This window comes from Phyllostomus hastatus, unplaced genomic scaffold (genome assembly GCF_019186645.2).
Source record: "Phyllostomus hastatus isolate PE091 unplaced genomic scaffold, TTU_PhHast_1.1 phas_contig_133, whole genome shotgun sequence".
Classification (NCBI taxonomy): Eukaryota; Metazoa; Chordata; class Mammalia; order Chiroptera; family Phyllostomidae; genus Phyllostomus; species Phyllostomus hastatus.
Window position 1 is genome coordinate 2,251,755 of NW_025333577.1, and position 20,498 is coordinate 2,272,252.

Below are 20,498 nucleotides of genomic sequence, written 5' to 3' on the forward strand. Positions count from 1 at the left end.
GCATAGCAAACCTTCTAGTAGACCAGGATGGAAAACTCCTTTCTTGCGGCCTCTGGAGACCTGGGAACTACCTTACCCAGAAAACCTGGGGCGGAGTTGAGCCAATGGCACACCAGGATGAAAGTTTTTCCTTGAAATCTCATCCACTTGGGGCGTGACTTGAGGCGTCTTCCTCGTGGCGGGCATTTTTTCAGCTCCCCTGCATCGGTGGGGACTGACCTGACCAAACTAGTAGGCGCAAAGGCGTCGTTGCTTTCACCGCACAGACACGGCCGTGAGGCTGTGCTATGCCGCCCGGATGACCCGTGCCACGGCCGATACCAGGACCACTTTATCCAGGGACCCCTCACCTCTCCCGCCTCTGCCACCGCTCCCTCCTCGCCGTCTGCACGCGCCCTGCACGCCCCGCTCGCGCCGGTCTGATCTCTAGTCCGATGGCAGCGTCCGCGCTGCGGCGCCCGGCAGAGGTGAGTGCGGGTCCCCCGGGTCCTCCCCACTCTCACCCCACTGAGCTCTGCAGCCCGGGTGCGGGGCTCCTGTCACATCTTGCACCCCGGCCCGGGAGTCCGGGATTGCGATGAAGGCTGAGTGGAGGCAGGAGGGTTGTGGCTACTGAGGGGGCAGCAAGTACAGTGCAGAGGGGACCGGGCTTATTCGTGTCTGAAATTTACATGCTCTTCTGGGTGCTAATAATGAAGTGAAGGTCAGAGGCCGGCAGGGAGGACTGCAGCTCCTCACTGGGCTTTCCCCAGCTGTGGGACCCGTCACAGGATGGCGCTGTGCTGTATGGTGTTTGAGTCTCTCGAGCACTCTGGGTGCCGTGGGTCGCCCACCGGGTGAGTGGAGAGAGTTGCCTGTGAAACAGGGCAGGGCAGTCACAGATCTGTGGAGGTGGAACTGTGGGAACCGAAGGTGTTAGAAGGTAGCGAGTACACAGTTTTGTGCGGGCGTGTAGGTCATGTGAGCTGATGGCCCCAAGGCCTTGGGGTGGAACCAGGTGAAGCAGGAGCCCATTTTTGCTGAGTCCAGCAGGTACAGTCTGGGATACCCCTGGGGGGAATTGCTCTGCAGGAGGGTGGGGGCCCTGCAGGTATGGCCCACAGCTTGGATGAGGTCCACGTGTCCCCTGTTACTGAGGGCTGCACACAGTCATTAGGTTCCCTGAGAAGTGAACAGGCATCCCAGTCTCCAGGGCCTGGCATCTCTTCTGCTGCGGGAACCCTGGAGGAGGATGAGCTGGGAGAAGATGTGTGAGGTGATGGACTGTGAGGTTCTCAGAAAGACAGTTTGTGGTTTCCTCTGTCCGCATCTTGACAGGCCAGAGTGACCTTTGCTGATGTTGCCGTGCACTTCTCCTGGGAGGAATGGAGGCTCCTTGATGAGGCTCAGAGACGTCTGTACTTTGATGTGATGCTGGAGAACTTTGCACTTATATCCTCACTGGGTAAGACTTGTACAGTTTCATCAGTAATGTGGACTGGTCTCTGTTCTGCCTTACTCTCCTCACCCCAGAGGGTGCTCTGTCCTTCTCACATGTAGACCACAGGGCCCGCTTCCTTCTCCAGGCTGCTGTGTTTCTGGGGCTGGGTGTTGCACTGCCATTTTCTCTGGGCTGCAGTCTCAATACCTGCTGCAATACCCTCTTCTCATTTGGACGGATTACGGTGACCCTATGCATTCCACTATGCTTGCCCACCCCTTGGGCCAGTCACTGTGTCCACAGCCATAGTAATTGTTTTGGTCCCTTCCTTTAGCTGACATTTCCTAGAGCCTCCCTATGCTAGAAATTGGGAGCATTGTCACCATTACTATTTACCATGGGCTGTTTTTAAGACTCTTTTGCATAGTTTGTAGAGTTTTGTTTAGATCTTTTGTCTGTTTTGTTTCAGCATTGCTGATCTGTAAAATGGTGTGTATTCAAAGTGTATGATGTGATGATGGATATGTGTAAATATTGTGAAATAATTGCCATAATCAAGTCAGTGAACATTTCCCTCACCCGATATAATCATTTTGGGGTGGGGGTAATAGCACTTAAGACATACTTTTCTACTAACTTTTAAGTGTACAATAGAGTATTATTAACTCTAATCACCATGTTTTACATTTTAAATTACATTTTAATTTTTAAAGAAATAATATCTTTTGAAAAAGAAGTAGGATTGCTGGCTGAAAAGGTATTTGTACTTTGCATTTTTTGAGATATTTCCATGGTTTTTCATAATGCCTTTATGAATTTACATTCCCACCAACACTGTACAAGTGTTTCCTTCTCTCTACATGTTTGCTAACACCTCTTGTCTTTCTAATAATAGCCCTCCTAGTATGTATGGGGTAATATCTCATTGTGGTTTGGATTTACATTTTCCTGCTTATTTTTTTCAGATTTTATTTATTTACTTTTAGAGAGAGGGGAAAGGAGAGAGAAAGAGAGGAAGAGAAACATCACTATGTGATAGGTACATTGATGAACTGCCTCTCACATGCCCCCAACTGGGGACCTGGCCTGCAACCCAGGCCTGTGCCCTGACTGGGAATCTGACTGCAAACCCTTCAGTTTGCAGGATGGCACTCAATCCACTGAGCCACACCAGCCAGGGCTCCTGCTTATTTTTGAGGAAGTGCAACTTTATATTAAAACTTACCTAATAGCCACTTAACATTTTCATGTCTTATATTTAACTAATCCATTTTGAGTTCATTGTTAGTGGTGAAAGATAGGGATCCAATTTTATATTTTCACATGTAGGTATGCCATTTTCCCGGCACTATTGAAAAAGACTATTTGTCCTCATTGTGTGTTCTTGCTGCCTTTGTTAAAGATCAGTTGACCATATATATATACATAGGATTTTTTTTGAGATTTTGTTAATTTATTTTTAGAAATAGGGGAAGGGGAGGAGAAAGAGAGGCAGAGAAACATCAATGTGCTAGAGATACAGTGATCAGTTGAGTCTTGTACACCCCAAACTGGGGACCTGGCTGGCAGCCCAAGCATGTGTTCCAACCTGGAATCTACCAGCAAGTTTTCAGTTCACAGGCCTGCACTCAGTCCACTGAGCCACACCAGCCAGGGCTATACATGGGATTCTTTAATGAGTTCTTGATTCTAATCCATCTCTCTTATGTCTGCTTTTATGTCAGTATCATACTTTTTTGATTAGTGTAGCTTCATAATATAGTTTGAAATTAGGAAGTGTGGTACTTTTAGTTTTGATCTTACTCAGGATTGATGGCCTGGGTAGTGTGGTTCAGTGGATTGAGTGCCAGCCTGTGAACCAAAGGGTCACCTGTTGATTACCAGCCAGAGCACATGCCTGGGTTGTAGGCCAGGTTCCAGGTGGTGCTCATAAGAGGCAACCACACATTGATGCTTCTCTCCCTCTCTTTCTCCTTCCCTTCCTCTCTCTCTAAAAATAAATAAATAAAATCTTTTTAAAAAAGATTGTTTTGTCTATTTGAGGCCATTTGTGGTTCCATGTGAATTTTAGGACTCCCTTTCTATTTACACAAAAAATTCCATTGGAATTTTAATAGGTATTGCATTGGATCTGTACATTGTATTTGGTAGTATGGACATTTTAACAATCTTAATTTTTCCAATCCATGAACATAAGATATCTTTCCATTTGTTTGTGTCTTCAGGGATTTTTTTTTCCATTAATGTCTTATAGGTTTCAGTGTCTAGATCTTTCACCTCCTAGGTTATATTTATGTGTATGTATTTATTGTTTTTGATATTCATTAATGTGATTGCTTTCTTAATTTTTATTTTATTTTATTTTTTCCTTTACCATTTAACCCTTATTCTCTCTTCCACCCCCAACTAACCCCTCCACCATTTCTTTCCCTTTTTCATTTTATTTTATTTATTTATTTATTTATTTATTTAAAGATTTTATTTATTTATTTTTAGGGAGGGAAAGGAGGGGGGGAGAGAGAGAGAGAGAGAGAGAGAGAGAGAGAGACATCAATAGTGCGGTTGCTGGGGGTTATGGCCTGCAACCCAGGAATGTACCCTGGCTGGGAATCGAACCTGGGACACTTTGGTTCCCAGCCCGCGCTCAATCCACTGAGCTACGCCAGCCAGGGCTTTCTTTCCCTTTTTTAAAAAATATTTTTTTGGTAGTTACTCCTGTTACAATCAGCTGCCATCCAGGGAGCTGCCCTGATAGGCACAGGCATATGTCCTGACTGGGAATTAAACCTGTGACCTTCTGTTCACGGGCCAGTGCTCAATCCACAGAGCCACACCAGCCAGGGCCAGAATTTCTATTTAACTCATTTTTTTTTAAAGTTTCTTTCTTGGGTGGGTGGGTGGAGGTGGAAGAGGGTATAGTGGGGATAAATAATAATGGGAAAAAACTGAATTTTAAAGAAGTTTTTCTCTGAAGTTGATGTATTTATGCCTTTTCCTGATTTCCCTGAGTTTTCTCTGTGTTCTCTTAGAGCTGTCTAAGCTTCTGTAAAAAATTATTTTGAATTTTTTTATTATTGATTCGATTGATAAACAATGATTTGTTGCTCAATTTTTTCATGCATTTATTAGTTTATTATTTGTATGTGCCCTGACTAGGAATCAAACCCACAACCTTGACATACCAGGACTACACACTAACTAACTGAGCTACCCAGCCAGGGCTATTTTGAATCCTTTGTCCAGACTTTGTTGCCTTCACTTGCTGGACACTTGCTATGCTCCTTTGGTGCTGCCATGATTCTTTGCTTTTTCTGTGTGTTCCTTATGAACTTTTGATGTCTCCGCATTTGATGGATCAGTCACCCTTTCCTTCCATTACAGGGTTTTTTTGGTGTATAAAGTCTTCACTTTGGGTTGGTTGTGAGGTCATTGGACTGCCCATGTGTGGCAGTTTTGGCTCTTGACAGCTGAGATCAAGGATGGCAAATATTGTATATTGTAGCATTTCTCAATAGCTGAGGCTGCAAGGTGAACTCACAGGCATCTGGTCATGTTGAGGCTGGGTAGGGTGTGATGTCAACACTCGTTTTTTTTTTAAGATTTTATTTATTTATTTTTAGACAGAGGGGAAGGGTGGGAGCAAAAGAGGGAGAGAAACATCTGTGTGGTTGCCTCCGAGGTGCCCCCCACTAGGGACCTGGCCTGCAACCCAGGCATGTGCCCTGACTGGGAATCAAACCAGTGATCCTTTGGGTCACAGGCCAGTACTCAATCCATTCATTGAGCCACACCAGCCAGGGCTCAACACTGTTTTGATCAAACCAGGACTGTTTTCATTTGGTTAGTAGTTAGAAAGTAGTAGTTAGTAGTAGAAACCTAAAAGTTTCATGTTTTGTTGTCATTTTCAGTGCTGAACCACATTTTTTTTATTTTTTAAAGATTTTATTTATTTAATTTTAGAGAGGGAGGAAGGGAGGGAGAAAGAAACAGAGAGAAACAGCAGTGTGTGAAAAAAAATTGGTTAGTTACCTCTTACACACACCACAATGGAGACCAGACCCACAATGCCAGGTGTATACCCTGACTGAGAATAGAACCCCTGACCTTTTCTCTTTGCAAAATGACGCCCAACTGAGCCACACCAGTCAGGGCTACACTCCACTTCTAATTTTCTTTCCTTAATATTGCCACTTTGCTAAATTTTGTAACTTTGTTACATTTACCCTGACTTGTAGGCCATGGAGAATCTCCTCCTCTTTGGACTTCATATCTCACACATCTCTCTCATCTCTTCCTCTATTGCTCTGTGCTGTTGGTCCACACATGTCATGAGATTAGCATGCATCCTTACATTGGCTTGAATGGCAACTACTCTACTGCAATTGGTTTTTTTCTGCTGGGTTTGACATGTTCTTCTACACAGCCTCATTTCACAAGCAAAAAAGTTCCTACAGGAATCCTTCCTCCAAGAAACAAATTTTATTTTATTTTTAAGATTTTATTTATTTTTAGAGCGGGGAAGCGAGAGAGAAGGAGAGGGAGAGAAACATCAATGTATGGTAGCCTCCCGTGCACCTCCCACCAGGAACCCAGCCTGCAACCCAGGCATGTGCCCCGACTGGGAACTGAGCTAGCAACCATTTGGTTCACAGGCCAGCACTCAGTCCACTGAGCAACACCAGACAGGGCCCAATGAACAAATTTTAGAACATGCTTATCTTCTTTGTCTTACACTTTATTCTTGTGTCCTTTCCTTAGTAAGAACTTTACATTCTTTTGTCTTAGAGGTGGCTAATGCTCAGGAGCCACTTCTCTATCACGTGTTAACTCCCCTCATTGAAAACCATCCCCTAGACTTACTCCTGATGTAACAAATACCCATTTGTGATGACATTGCATCCCTATAGTCAACATGTACTTCACCAGCGTTTATTTGTGTTCAGGTGGCTGCTGTGGACCAGAGGATGTAGAAGCCCCCTTTGAACAGAATGTTTCTGTGGGAGTGTCACAGGCCAACACCTCCAGGGCATCTCTGTCTTCCCTGAAGGCTCACTTCTGTCAGACTTGTGGTCCAGTCTTGAGAGACATATTCCAGTTGGCTGAGCACCAAGGAACACCACACAGCCAAAAAGTGTTGAGGTGTGGGGTATGTATGAAACAATTTAATTGTAGTGCAAACCTCCTAACACACCAGGAGCAGCACCTGGGAGCGAAACCTTTAAGAAGCAGTGTGGACAGGACCTTGTTTGTGAAGAGCCATAAATTCCTTGTTTCAGAAAAGCCCTTTATTTGTGATGAAGTTGGGAAGAACATCCTGGCTACCTCAGAACATCTACAGCAGCAAGTGACTCATACCGGGGAAGAACCCAACAAAATCACACAGTGTGGGGAAACTAGAGAAAAGAGAAAAACTCTTCTGACCTGGACAGAATGTAAGAAAGTCTTCAGCCCTAGACATACACATGCTCAGGACCAGGACATCCACACTGGAAGACAGTGTTTTGTGTGCCCTGAATGTGGGAAAGCATTTAGGAATCAGTCCTCATTAGTTGTTCACCAGAGAGTTCACACCGGTAAAAATCTTCATGTATGTGGCAAATGTGGCCAGTCTTTTAGGCTAACCTCAACCCTTAGTCGTCATCAAAGAAATTATTGTCAGGCAAGACAGTACAAATGCAGCAAATGTGGGAAGTCCTTTAACCGAAAATTTGTTCTTATTTATCCTTGGAGAAATCATACTAAAAAAATACGTGACCTGTGCTGTGAATGTGTGCAGTTGTTCAGCCGTAGATCCATCTTTATTCGACAACGAATGGTTCACTCTGGAGAAAGGCGTTATGAGTGTATGCAATGCGGAAAAGCCTTTAGACGAAAATTTTACCTCATTGTACATATGAGAGTTCACACTAGCACAAGGCCTTATCAGTGTAGTGAATGTGGGAAATGTTTTACCAATAGTTCAGTACTTATTTTACACCAGAAAGTACATACAGGAGAAAGGCCTTTTGAGTGCATTAAGTGTGGGAAATCCTTTACCAGTTGTTCAATACTCATTCTACACCAAAGAGTTCACACAGGAAAAAGGCCTTATGAGTGCACTGAATGTTGGAAATCCTTTAGCCATGAGTCGTACCTCACTCAACACCAGATAGTTCATAGTGGAAGAAAGTCTTACGAATGCAGTGAATGTGGGAAATCTTTTACGTCTCGTCCAGGCCTACGTTATCATGAGAGTGTTCACAATGGATCCAGGTCTTATGAGTGTAGTCAATGTGGGAAATGTTTTACTTCTCGCCCCGGCCTTCGTTATCATCTGAGAGTTCACACTGGAAGAAAGCCTTATAAGTGCAGTGAATGTGGGAAATCTTATAGCCAAAGGTCCAACCTCATCCAACATCAGAGAGTTCACACAGGTGAAAGGCCTTATCAGTGTAGTGAATGTGGGAAATGTTTTACCTCTAGCTCTGCTTTTCATTATCATAAGAAAGTTCACACTGGAGAAAGGCCTTATCAGTGCAGTGAATGTGGGAAGTCTTTTTTATCTGTTTCCAACCTCAGTAATCATCAGAGAGTACACACAGGAGAGAGACCCTATGAGTGCAGTGAGTGTGAGAAATCTTTTATTCAAAGACATCACCTTCTTTTACACCAGAGAGTTCATACAGGAGAAATGCCTTTTCAGTGTACCGAATGTGGGAAATCTTTTTCAGCTGGTTCCAACCTTAGTAATCATCAGAGAGTTCACACTGGAGAAAGACCTTATGAGTGCAGTGACTGTGGGAAATCCTTTATCCAAAGACATCACCTTCTTACACACCAGAGAGTTCATACAGGAGAAAGGCCGTATCCGTGCAATGAATGTGGAAAATCTTTTGCATCTGGTTTTAACCTGAGAAATCATCAGAGAGTTCATACTGGAGAAAAGCCTTATGAGTGCAATGAATGTGGAAAATCCTTTATCCAAAAATGCTACTTTCTTATACACCTAAGAGTTCACACAGGAGAAAGGCCTTATGAGTGCAGTGTATGTGGAATTTCTTTTACCACTAGGAGGAAACTCCGTTATCATCAGGGAGTTCACAGTGGAGAAGGGCCTCATGAGTGCCATGAATGTGGAAAATCTTTTACCTCTAGTTATGCCCTCCGTGATCATCAGAGAGTTCATACCAGCCAAAGGCCTTATGAATGCACTGAATGTGGGAAGTCCTTTAGAGCAAATTCTTACCTCATTGAACACTGGAGAGTTCACACTGGAGAAAAGCCTTACCAATGTACTGAATGTGGGAAATCTTTTTCCTCTGGCTCTGGCCTCCGTTATCATCAGAGTATTCACACTGGGTTAAGGCCTTATGGGTGCAGTGAATGTGGGAAATCTTTTCCCAAGAGCTCAGCACTCATTCGCCATCGAAGAACTCACACAGGTGAAAGGCCTTATGTGTGCAGTGAGTGTGGTAAATCCTTTATCCAGAGACATCACCTTCTTGTACACCAACGAGTTCACACAAGATGAAGGCCTTATGATCCAGCAAATGTGGGAAATCTTTTAAGGATAGTTCCCAGTCCAATTAACACTGGGCAGTTCAGTGCTAAACTGTAGAAAGGTGCGTGAGTTAAAAAATGTGGGAAATCTTTTAGCCATAAGTTTTACCTTTCTTAACACCCGAGACTTCATACTGCAAAATGATTTTATAAGTGTATGGAATGTAGGAAATGTTGTATCTGGAGTTTGTTTTCTGATAATTTACACAGGATGAAGGCCTATGGTGTAGCAAAGGTGAAAATTCCTTTACCCATAGTTTCACAGTCTTTCACCACCAGATAATTCATTTAGGAGAAAGGCCTTATAAGTGCACAAAATGTAGAAAATCCTTAAAGAATTCACCTTATTATACAGTGTAGAATTTACACTGGAGAAAGACCCTAGATGTGCAAGGGAATGTGCACTTTTCTTGTCCGTATAATGACACTGGAATAAACGATAAGAAGCCATCTGTCTGAATTTGATCTCATATATCCAGTTGTCCACAGTTGGGAGATTCACCATAAGTTTAGTTATGTGGGAATCATGTGTGTCTATGTTGCACTTTCTAACCTGCCCAGGGCTCTTTGCCATTTTCTGTTTTCAAAGTCATTTCAGACTACCATGTGGCAAGTCCCCACAGTTTGTGTCCATTACCATCCTGCTGTGCTGACTTGTGTTCTCTTGTGTATTGGAGGAAAAGAGGAGTTTTCTTGAGGTCTTTGGAGTCACACTGGGCAAAAATCCAATCCTTTATTGGCTCAGAGAATATCACATGAGTCTGGCTGGAGGGCCATGTTCTCCCAGGAATTTTTCTAGTTTCCAAGTTACCAACTTGACCTCTTTGCTGCACGTTGCTCTGGTTTGTACAATACTGTTTAATTCCTTGCTGTGTCAGTTCTCTTTTATTTTCTGAGTTCTATTTAGTGAGTGGTATATTTCATAAACAGAGTTTGGCTCCACAAGTATGAAAGGTGAACGTTTTAATGAGGATCCCCAATTTCGTGTTCTTCATAAGGACGGTATAATGGCAAAATACAGCTCACCAATTTTTGCCAAATTTACATTCTTTCTAGGAAGGACTGCATGGCTTTTTGGTCTTTGTATGAAGCCTAGAAGCTATGAATTTTAGGAGATTTAGAAATCACCCTGTGGTGTGATAATCTCAGATGTGATCATCTCAAGTACTTCTTGGAGCAGCATGAATTTTCCCATGATTCACAGGGGATAATCTCAGGGTATGTTGAAGGGAACCTGTTTCCTAGGTCCTGCAATGAACCATAAGACCATTGGGGTTACTGGAAACTGTAACTGCTACAGAAATGGCACTGGATTTGTAGGGATTGGAGACTTTAGCCAACACAATGGAATGTGCTTCTTAAATACACAAGCATTTCTGTAACAATGACTGTGCAGGATCAGTGTGCACACAAATCTTAGGATCTCCAGGCATGTTTTTTTTTAAGATTTTATTTATTTTTAGACAGGGGAAGGAAGGGAGAAAGAGGGAGAGAAACATTGATGTGAGAAAGATACATCAATAGGTTGCCTCTCACATGCCCCTAGCTGGGGAACCTGGCCACAATCCAGGAATGTGCCCTGACTGGGAATCAAACTGGTGACTCAGGTTTGCAGGCTGGTGCTCAATCCACTGAGCCACACCAGCCAGGGCCAGGTGTTTTTATCTGGTGTGCCTGAAGTCTTTGTTATAGAAAATAAATGTTTTGTGAATTCCTGTAATGACGCTTACCCAAGGCCATGTTGCACAGGCAGGAAAACAAACATACATGTAATAAACTGTGCATATTTAAAGTGTCATATTTGATGGTTTGAAGTACATATAAAACTGAAAGCATCATTGTAGTTATGGGAATGACTTAACCTGCCAGTGTATTTTTGCCTCTTGTCCTTTTTAAATCTTTCCCTACACATCACAGCCCTTCAAATAACTTGATTTACTTTCCCTTAGTATAGATAATTTTGTATTTGTTATAATTTATATGATGGAATCATTAAATGTTTACTTATTTTTTTGTTTCCTTTATATTATTGCTATCTTTGGATATATGACAATTGGTTTATTCATTCATCCTTTTATGGACATTTGGGGTATTTCCATTTTTTTGATTATAATAAATGAAGTTTGTATAAACCTATGTGTACAATTCTTTCTGTGAATATGTTTTATTTATCTTTTGTCAATAATTTATAGTGTAATGTCTGAGTCACAGGTAAGTAGGTGAGTATTAACTTTTGAAGAAACTAACAAATTGTGATGTAACGTGATTGTACTTGTCTACATTCCTATCTTTTTTTTAAGATTTTATTTATTTATTTTTAGAGAGGGAAGGGAGACAGGGAGAGAGAGAGAGAGAGAGAAAGATCAATGTGCAGTAGTTGGGGGCCGTGGCCTGCAACCCAGGCATGTGCCCTGACTGGGAATCAAACCTGTGACACTTTGGTTCGCAGCCTGCGTTCAATCCACTGAGCTATGCCAGCCAGGGCTGCATTCTTATCTTTATGGGAGTTCCATTGTTCCACAATGTCATCAATACTTTTTTTGTTATTTTTAATTTAGCTTTTAAAAATAGTTTGTAGTGCTATCTTATTTTTGTTTTAATTGCATTTTCTTAAGCTTTCTTGATGAGTAGATTTTAATATGTATTTGCTATGTGTAATGTCTGGGAAAATGTCTGTTGATAACTTTTGCCTATTTTACAAACATTGACCATTTTCCTTTTTTAAGACTTTATTAAACTTTAGAGAGAGGGGAAAGGAGGGAGAAAGAGCAGTAGAGAAATATCAGTTGCTTCTCACATGCCCCCAGCTGAGGACCTGGCCTGCAACCCAGGCATGTGCCCTGACCTGGAATCAAATTGGTGAACTTTTGGTTTGCCAGACAGAGCTCAATCCACTGAGCCACACCAGCCAGGGCCATTTTCCTTTTTTTTTTTTTTTTAAGATTTTATTTATTTATTTTTAGACAGAAGGGAAGGGAGGGAGAAAGAGAGGGAGTGAAATATCAATGTATGGCTGCCTCTCACCCATGTCCCCCCACCAGGGACCTGGCCCGCAACCCAGGCATGTTCCCTGACTGGGAACTGAACTGGCGACCCCTTGGTTCACAGGCCATCGCTCAGTCCACTGAGCCACACCAGCCAGGGCTGTTTTCCTTAACAACAAGGACAATGAGCAACAAAGATATATGTTTGAATTGCACTCAATTTTAAATACATGAATGACTTCTTTACTTAATGGATTGTTTTCCATACTAGTAAAATATATCTTAACTTTTTCAAAAAAAAATTTATGCTGTGTCCAATGCTATGCAGCTTGCATGAGCAAACTGAAAATCTAATTCAGAGTAAATTCTTGTAGATGTCTCAATGGTAAGAAATTGAAAGCTAAGAACAACCAATCACAGTCAACTAGGCTTTTTGAAATGAGGCAACTCCTTAACATTGTAGCCAGTCCAATCATTTTCTTGCTTTACTTTCCTTCTGCTCAACAAAAGCCTTTCCGGGAGTCTGGTTTGGTGTTGCCTGATTGGACAATTGTCTCAAATAAAACCATCAAAGTTTTAATGTACCTCAGTTTATCTTTAAACAGAACAGAGCTACCCTCCTCTTGGTTCCAGAAAAAAATATACCCATAGGGCTCATCCTTGTCAATGATGTTCCTAGAAAGGAGGTTTTCCTGACCTCTCTGTGGGGTCCTGTTACACCCTGTCCCCTATCAGCTGAGATGGGTGCTTGAGGTAGAGTCTCTGCTATCAGCTGTGTGGTGGTGATTGTTGAGCAAATACAAACAATATCTACTCCAAGTCCAGAAATCCTCTCTATGAAGGGACTAGGAAGAGCAACTTACTGTTATTAAATAATTATTAAGTCAGGTTTGATGTGCATCACAGGCAATCCAGTAAGAAACAGCAAAGACAAACTTCACCCCTCTAAATAGCTAAGCGGATAAAACCCAGTACAGGTGTGTATTAGAAATAAACAGGGTAGGCATAAAATAGACGGGGAGAGGTTGAGAATGGTGTAGGAAACAGAGAAGCCAAAAAACTTGTACGTACAACCCATGGGCATGAATGAAGGGGGCGAAATGCCGGAGGGTTGGGGGGTTCAGGGCAGAGGAGGGATAAGGGGGGAAAAAATTGGGAAAACTGTGACAGCAGAATCAATAAAATATACTTAAAAAATAAAAATAAACAACTAGTCCCCAAGTAACCAGTCTTGACAGCAGCATTTGTCAGGCAGAGCTCACCCTGTTCACCTTAGGCTTCATCCAGAGGAAAGGCAAACATCCTTATGAGAGAATGTGGTTTTTGATGTTGTAGCCAGCTGACCACTGAAGTTAGGCTCCTCCCCTCACATGGGCTGCAGAGGTGGAGGAGCTTTCTCCCTTTATGTTTGCATTTAAGGAAGAAAAACCTGGCTGCCGTAGCCCAGTGGATTGAGCGCGGGCTGTGAACCAAAGTGTCGTAGGTTTGATTCCCTGTCAGGGCACATGCCTGGGTTGCAGGCCATGGCCCCCAACAACCACACATTGATGTTTCTCTCTCTTTCTCCCTCCCTTCCCTCTCTAAAAAAAAAAATAAATAAATAAAATCTTTAAAAAAAAAGAAAGAAAGAAAAAGGCTGTTCGTATCTTTAATTTTTTTTTTTTGGCAGAATTTTAAGTGCACACAATCTGTCTATTCATTTTCTTCACTGCACAGCCTGGCATTGGGATTGGTGACTCTGATGGCCAGCTGGGCTGCTCTTTCCACAATGGCTTTGCAGTTCTTTGAGAAGACGTTGTGAGCAATCTCAGAACAGTAAGATTTGTTGCACATCAGCAGCACTTCAAGCTCCTTGACGTTATGGACCAGGAACTTTCGAAAACCACTGGGCAGCATGTGCTTTGTTTTCTTGTTGCTTCCATAACCAATGTTGGGCATCAATATCTGGCCCTTGAATCTTCTGCGCACCCTATTGTCAATGCCTCTGGGTTTCCGCCAGTTCAGCTTAATTTTGAGATAACGGTCTGACTGGTGCCGAATGAACTTCTTGGTCCTCTTTTTGACAATCTTGGGTTTCACGAGGGGTCTGAGGGCTGCCATGGTGCCGAGTAAGAGATGGCTGCCACCCCCATAGGCAGCGTGGAGGAAGCTGTATCTTTAAATTTTTAAAGAGATGGTTCAAAAATTCAGAGTCACAAGACTGAAGGGAAAAGGAGACCAGCAAACAAAATGATCAGTTTGTGGCTCAGCACACAACAAAAAGTAGGAAAAACTATGTTACAGAAACCTAAAAAAGGTACTTATCAGAGCAGTCCCTTGATCATGTTAATAGTAATTGTGACAGTGCTTGCAATTCTTAGCAGCCACCAGGAACTACCTGGAGGTGTTACCATACAGGGGATCTGATCCTGAGCAGAGCTGCCCAGACACAGCCAGTAGTGTTTGGGTTCTTGACTTTGTGTCCCCCGCAAAAATTCGCAGCACGAGCCTAGGTACTATGAGGGTATTAAAGCTGGGGACAGGGAAACAAGGAAGAGTTTGGCATCAAAGAAGCAACAGGAGAACCTGTGCTGGTTGCCTTAGCTCATTGGGAAGTCAGGGAAAGGGGGGCTTTGGAGACAGTTTCCAGGTGGGGTGTTGGTCCAGGATGACCTGCTGCTGCAAGTCTTGTGGGAGAAAAAAAGGGGGAGGGGAATGGTGCATGCCTACTCCCCAGAGAAAGAGCACCCCCTGGGCCCTTTATCTTGAGGGGTTTTGGGTGTTTTGTGTTTTTTTTTATCCTCAGCCAGAGACATTTTTTCATTGCTTTTTAGACAGAGGAAGGACGTGTGACAGAGAAACATCAGTATGACAGGGAAACGATGGGTTGCCTCCCATATGCACCTGGACCAGGAATAGAATCTGCTGTACAGGATGACTCACCACCAACTGATAAGCCACAGGAGCTGCAGCTGTCTTGAGGGCTTTCTTTCTTGCAGTCCCGCATCTTAGGCCTCAGGGGAGGGTTTCACAAAATATTCGTCAGTTTTCCAGGATTGCTTTTTCAGGGTTGTTCTCTCTACTGATTGGTAAGTGCGACGGCAGACAGTCATTAGTCATTGCAGCTGGTCCTGGTGTTGCCCACCTGGTTTTGTTGCTTTTCTGGGACTAGACATTTTCTCTTAAGGAAGTGACTTTCTGCATCTAGCTGGAAATTGTTCAGCCACTTTGTTCAGCTTCCCTATCCCACTCATCCTGGCTTACTAGACTGTCTCAGAGGAAGGGGGCAGAACCTGAAACATTGAGCTCTCACACTGTGCCCAAGACAAGGAAAATGTAAGCCAGGTGAGATTCATTAAGCTGACAGCAAGATTCCTGACACCCTAACACTCGAGTTCTTTCTTTGAAGTAGGTGATGGGGCTGCTGTGGGAGAGATTTTTCTGGGAGCAGAGCACACCACTTAGCGCATCTCAGCTGGAAAGTGGATGTTACTAGAGCCATGATCCAGCTGTGGAATGACAGAAATGACTGGGGAGGGCGGGAAGACAGAGATGAGACCAGGATTTCTAGGAGGGATGTTAAGGTCTTACCCATGAATACCACAACTAATCACAGTACATCAGCCTCTGAGCCTCACCAAGGAGCCCCCATTTCTGGTTGAAGTTGCTGGCCATGCCCTCAAAGATCATGCTCTGTCATAATGGAGGTAGTTCATTCTATTAGTAGGATCTCTTCTAAAACTGTAAGTTGCTATTGCCTCTAAACACATACATCCCTTCTCTGCTCATTCTACTCCCAGACTCAACACCTCAAAGAAATAGCTCGTCCTGGTGTTCTAAACGCATGGCTACATTGATCACTGTCTCAGTGCACAAGAGCAAGAAAGAGGGCTGATACGATGTCTCTGGACCTGACATGTGGGGCTCCATACTCTCACCATGTAGAGCAGCAAATAAACAGCAGGACTCCATGTCATATGCCTTCAGTTATACCTTTGCCTCCATGTCCTTCTCTTGTCCATTTATTCCTCAGAAGCCTTGGTCACCTGCTGGATTATCCTCTCTTTTCAACCCCACCAGGTGCCCAAGCTGGCCATGCACTTATTTGACAATGAAAAGTTCACATTGGAGAAAGTCTTTATGAATGCACACAATGTGGGAAATCTTTACACAAAATCTTACCTCATTGTGCTTACGAGAGTTTACACTGGAGCAAGGCCTTATGAGTGCAGTGAGTGGGGAAAATATTTTACCAATAGTTTAGTACTTTCTACATTGCAAAATACATAGAGAAATGTAGGAATCTTTTTGCCAGTAGTTCAATACTCATTCTACACCAGAGAGTACACACAGGAAAAAGGCCTTATGAGTGCACTGAATGTTGGAAATCCTTTAGCCATGAGTCATACCTCACTCAACACCAGATAGCTCATAGTGGAAGAAAGTCTTACGAATGCAGTGAATGTGGGAAATCTTTTACATCTCATCTAGGCCTACGTTATCCTGAGAGTGTTCACAATGGATCCAGGTCTTATGAATGTAGTGAACATGGGAAATGTTTTAGCTCTCATCTTTGCCCTCCTTACCATCTGAGAGTTCATACTGGAAAAAGGCCTTATTACTGTAGTGTATGTGGGAAATTTTATAAAGTCCCACTTCATTTAACATCAGAGAGGTCACATAGGAGAAAGGCTTTGTAAATATAGTGAAAATGGAAAATATTTTGCATTTGGTTCCAACTTTAGGGCTCATCAGAGAGTACACACAGGAGAGAGACTTTATGAATGCAGTGATTATGGGAAATCCCTTTTCCAAAAGCTTCACCTCCTTACATACCAGAGAGTTAACACAGAAGAAAGGCCTTATCAGTGTAATGATTGTGGGAAATCTTTTGTTCTCCTAGTATTCCTCCTGTTAGTTGTTAATTATCTTATTTCTATAGGGTTAGTTTACAGACTAAAAATCAACATAAGATAAAAGCTACACAATTTTGGAAGAATAGCAGGCTTCTGCCTCAGAGCTTGTCCCCTCTAGAACACCCAAAGAATGATAACCCTGCACCCTCTGCCAGGCTGCCTATCTAATATACCATCCATTGCGAAATGCAGGGAGCTGTAGCACAGTCATCCAGGCATCCTCAAGGAAGAGAGAGCCAAAGAAAGAGAGACAGAGAGACTTAGAGCCTGAGAGCCCCTCTTGTATTTCAAATCTAGCCCATAATTCCATACACTCTAGAGGCATTCATCTTCTCAGCCAAACCTGTCCTAGACTGTTTACCATTGCCTTGGGCTATCTCCTTCTATGGCCCCTCCCTATTCCACTCCAGTGATCTGATCAGATCTTTATTAAAACAAGGAAGAGGAAAGGGGTCCCTTCAAACATCAGGGTTGTTTAAGTCCTGACTCACCAGACACCATCACCTGGGGATTATCTAAGAATGGTCATGTGGGAAGGTAACTTAGTGTCCAGAAGGCAGGTTTACTTTTTGTCTCAGCATTGAAAGAGACACATTTTAATGAAATAGTTACTCAGCAGCTGACAGGTAGGTTTTCCCCTCATTGATGATGGGAAGAGAGGGTGTGATGAAAACAACTCCAGATCCCACCAGTGTTGTTAAAGAATGTCACTGGAGAGAAATTAAGTGGGGGAAGAGAGACTAAAGCCTAACTAATATTTTTGTCTTTTGTTTTAGTACTCACCTGAAAATGTGTTTATTGATTTTAGGAGAGAGAAACATTGATGTGAGAGAGAAACATTGATTGGTTGCCTCCTATAGGCATTCTGCCTGGGGAGAAAACCCACAGCCTAAGTATGTGTGCTGATCAGGAATCAAACTTGCAACTTTTTGGTATACAGGACAAAACTCCAACTAACTTAGCCAGTAGCCAGGCCTGGGGTTTTTTTCTTTACAAACAAAACTTTCACAAACTTTTATAACTTTCATAACTTTCTACAAATCTTTCTACAGCTTTCACAAACCTTCTTATTCATTGAGAAATAATCATTCTTAGAACAACTTTTTTTCCTTTTCCTTCAAAAATTACCTCCATACCTTATTTCTTCTATTATCAAAACCATACAATATCTTTTCAACTCAATTAGAATTGTTAAAAACCTCCATTTTCAATGGCAACCAAAAAGGTAAATAACTAACGGATCTAATCACCCTGGAAGGAATAATTAAGAGAACTCCATTATCTTTTTCACAAGCTGTTAGGGTGGCAGGTGACGCTGGCTGTGAAAGAATTCACAAAGAGAAGAAAATGCAGAGAACAAAGTTTTATTCACTTTCCAAGATCGAAAAGGGGCTACATGGTGGAGAAATGCACCAGTACTGAAGGGTGGAGGACTTGACCTTTTATTGGATTGTACAGGGTTGGGGTTGGCTGTGGCTGTGTGTTGTTGCTGGGCTGTTAGGAGTGTTGCAGCATAGGTTTCCACTGGTTTTGCATAAGCTGCAGTTTGCTCCAGTGTGATATTTTGCCTGTGGCTGTGGGCAGTGGTTAGTCACATTCTATTCTTGCTTTCCAGTAACTTCCAGTCCTGGTGACATAAGCGCAGAAGAGTAAGATGGCAGTCATGGTTAACAAGTTCACAGGCCTGCTCTGCAAATGGTACCATGACAGAAAATTGCATCAGCTTTGTCCTTTCACAAACTGCTGCTTGTTCATCTAATTCAGAATACTTCCTTTCTTTCTTCCCAGCAATGACTCAATATGGAGTCATTTCTATAGTTCTCGGCCATTCACAATAAAACAAAATACAAATATCTACCTCACACGCATTCGAAGGCAATAACAATGTGCCCTGCTATGCCTGAATGTTATGTGGGAATGACTCTATACAAAGAGCCCGTTCAGATCACGATATTTGAGAGCATCACAGGCTGACTTCACAGAACATCAAATTATGCCTTTTGCTGCAGTAAACTATGAAGAAAAACCCTCTCAGGAAGTAGGAACACTACTTTTGCTGGATCCTTCCCTTAACAAAGGTCCTTCCTTCCTTCTTTCCTTCCTCCTCCCTCCCTTTTCTTTCTTCCTTTCTTTCTTTTAAGGTTTTATTTACTTTTTTAGAGAGAGGGTGAAGGGAGGGAGAAAAAGAGGGAGAGAAACAGCAATATATGAGAGATACATTGATCGGTTGCCTCTCACATGCCCTTAATTGGGGACCTGGCCTGCAACTCCACTGAGCCCCACCAACCAGAGCTTAACACACGTCCTAGCAGGCCAGGATGGAGAACTCTTTCCTTGTGGGCTCTAGGGTCAGGGAACTACAATACCCAGAAGAACCAGCGCCGAGTAAACCAATGAAAGATCAGCGTGTGTGCATATCCATGATTTCTGCGTTTGGAGTGGGACTTCTAGGAGCGGGACTGACTTCTCAACTCGCTGAGGCGCTGGGTCCAGGTAAGTGCGCGTCCCCTGGGCACTGCCCCCGCAGCCCACGGAGCCCTGCAACCAGAGTTCCGGCGTCTGTCACGCCCTGCAGCCCCCGCCCTGGCGTCCGGGACACGAGGGGCCCGAGTGGATACAGGTGTGTTGTGGCTACTGAGAGGACAGCAAGTACAGTGCATAGTGGACCGGGGTTATTTGTAACTGGAATGTACATGCCCTTCTGGGTGCCTAATTAATGAAATGAAGGTCTGAGGCAGGCAGGGAGGACTGAGGAGTCTCATTGGGCTTTCCCCGGCTGTGGGACCCGTCAGAGGATGGCGCTGTGCTGGATAGTATTTGAGTCTCTTGAGCACTCTGGGTGCCACGGCCCACACACCGGCTTAGTGGAGAGAGATGCCTGTCATGCAGGGAAGGGCGGTCGCAGAGCTGTGGGGACCAAAGGTGTTAGAAAGTAGCATGTACGAGTGGTGTGCACACGGTAGGTCGTGTGAGCTGATGGCCCGAAGGCCCTGGTGGGACCAGGTGAAGGAGCCCACCTTTGCTGAGTCTAGCAGGTAGTCTGGGAGACCCCTGCAGGGAATTGCTCTGCAGGGGGCATGGGGCCCTGCAGGTATGGCCCACAGCTTGGGTGAGGTCCGTGTGTCCCCACTGCCTGTTGCTGAGGGCTGAACACAGTCATTAGAGGACTGTAAGAGGTGAGCAGACATCTCTGTCACTAGGGCCTGGTGTCTGATTGGGGGAGCCCTGGAGGAGGATGGGCAGGAGGGAAGGATCTGTGAGGTGGACTATGAGGTTCTCAGAAAGACCAAGTTTGTGGTTTCCTCTGTCCGCATCTTGACAGGCCAGTGTGACCTTTGAGGACATTTCTGTACTCTTCTCCTGGGAGGAATGGAGTCTCCTTGACGAGGCTCAGAGACACCTATACCACGATGTAATGATGCTAGAGAAGCTGGCACTTAATATCCTCTCTGGGTAGGACTCTGAGTCTGTAAAATGGTATATACAAGGTGTTTGAAATGTAAAATGTGATAGTCTGATATATGTATATCTTGTTAAATAATTCCCATAATCAAGTTAATAAACATTTGTCACCTGATATAATTACCACTTTTTGTAATAGGGCTTAAGACATACTCTCCCAGCAACTTTTAAGTGTACAGTATTATTTACTGTGGGCAC

General features: G+C 43.5%; 2 protein-coding genes across 2 annotated transcripts; one reads left to right on the forward strand and one right to left on the reverse strand.

Annotated features, from left to right (window-relative positions):
• Positions 1-215: 215 nt before the first annotated feature.
• Positions 216-10,429, forward strand: LOC123826852 (zinc finger protein 271-like). The gene is made up of 3 exons (XM_045851068.1): positions 216-467; positions 1,318-1,444; positions 6,364-10,429. The coding sequence occupies exons 1-3, from the start codon at positions 435-437 to the stop codon at positions 8,928-8,930; spliced, it is 2,727 nt and encodes a 908-aa protein (XP_045707024.1). The 5' UTR covers positions 216-434; the 3' UTR covers positions 8,931-10,429.
• A 3,197-nt stretch (positions 10,430-13,626) lies between these two features.
• On the reverse strand, positions 13,627-14,078 carry LOC123826859 (60S ribosomal protein L32-like). The gene has a single exon (XM_045851081.1). The coding sequence runs from the start codon at positions 14,041-14,043 to the stop codon at positions 13,636-13,638; it is 408 nt and encodes a 135-aa protein (XP_045707037.1). The 5' UTR covers positions 14,044-14,078; the 3' UTR covers positions 13,627-13,635.
• Between the last annotated feature and the right edge of the window lie 6,420 nt (positions 14,079-20,498).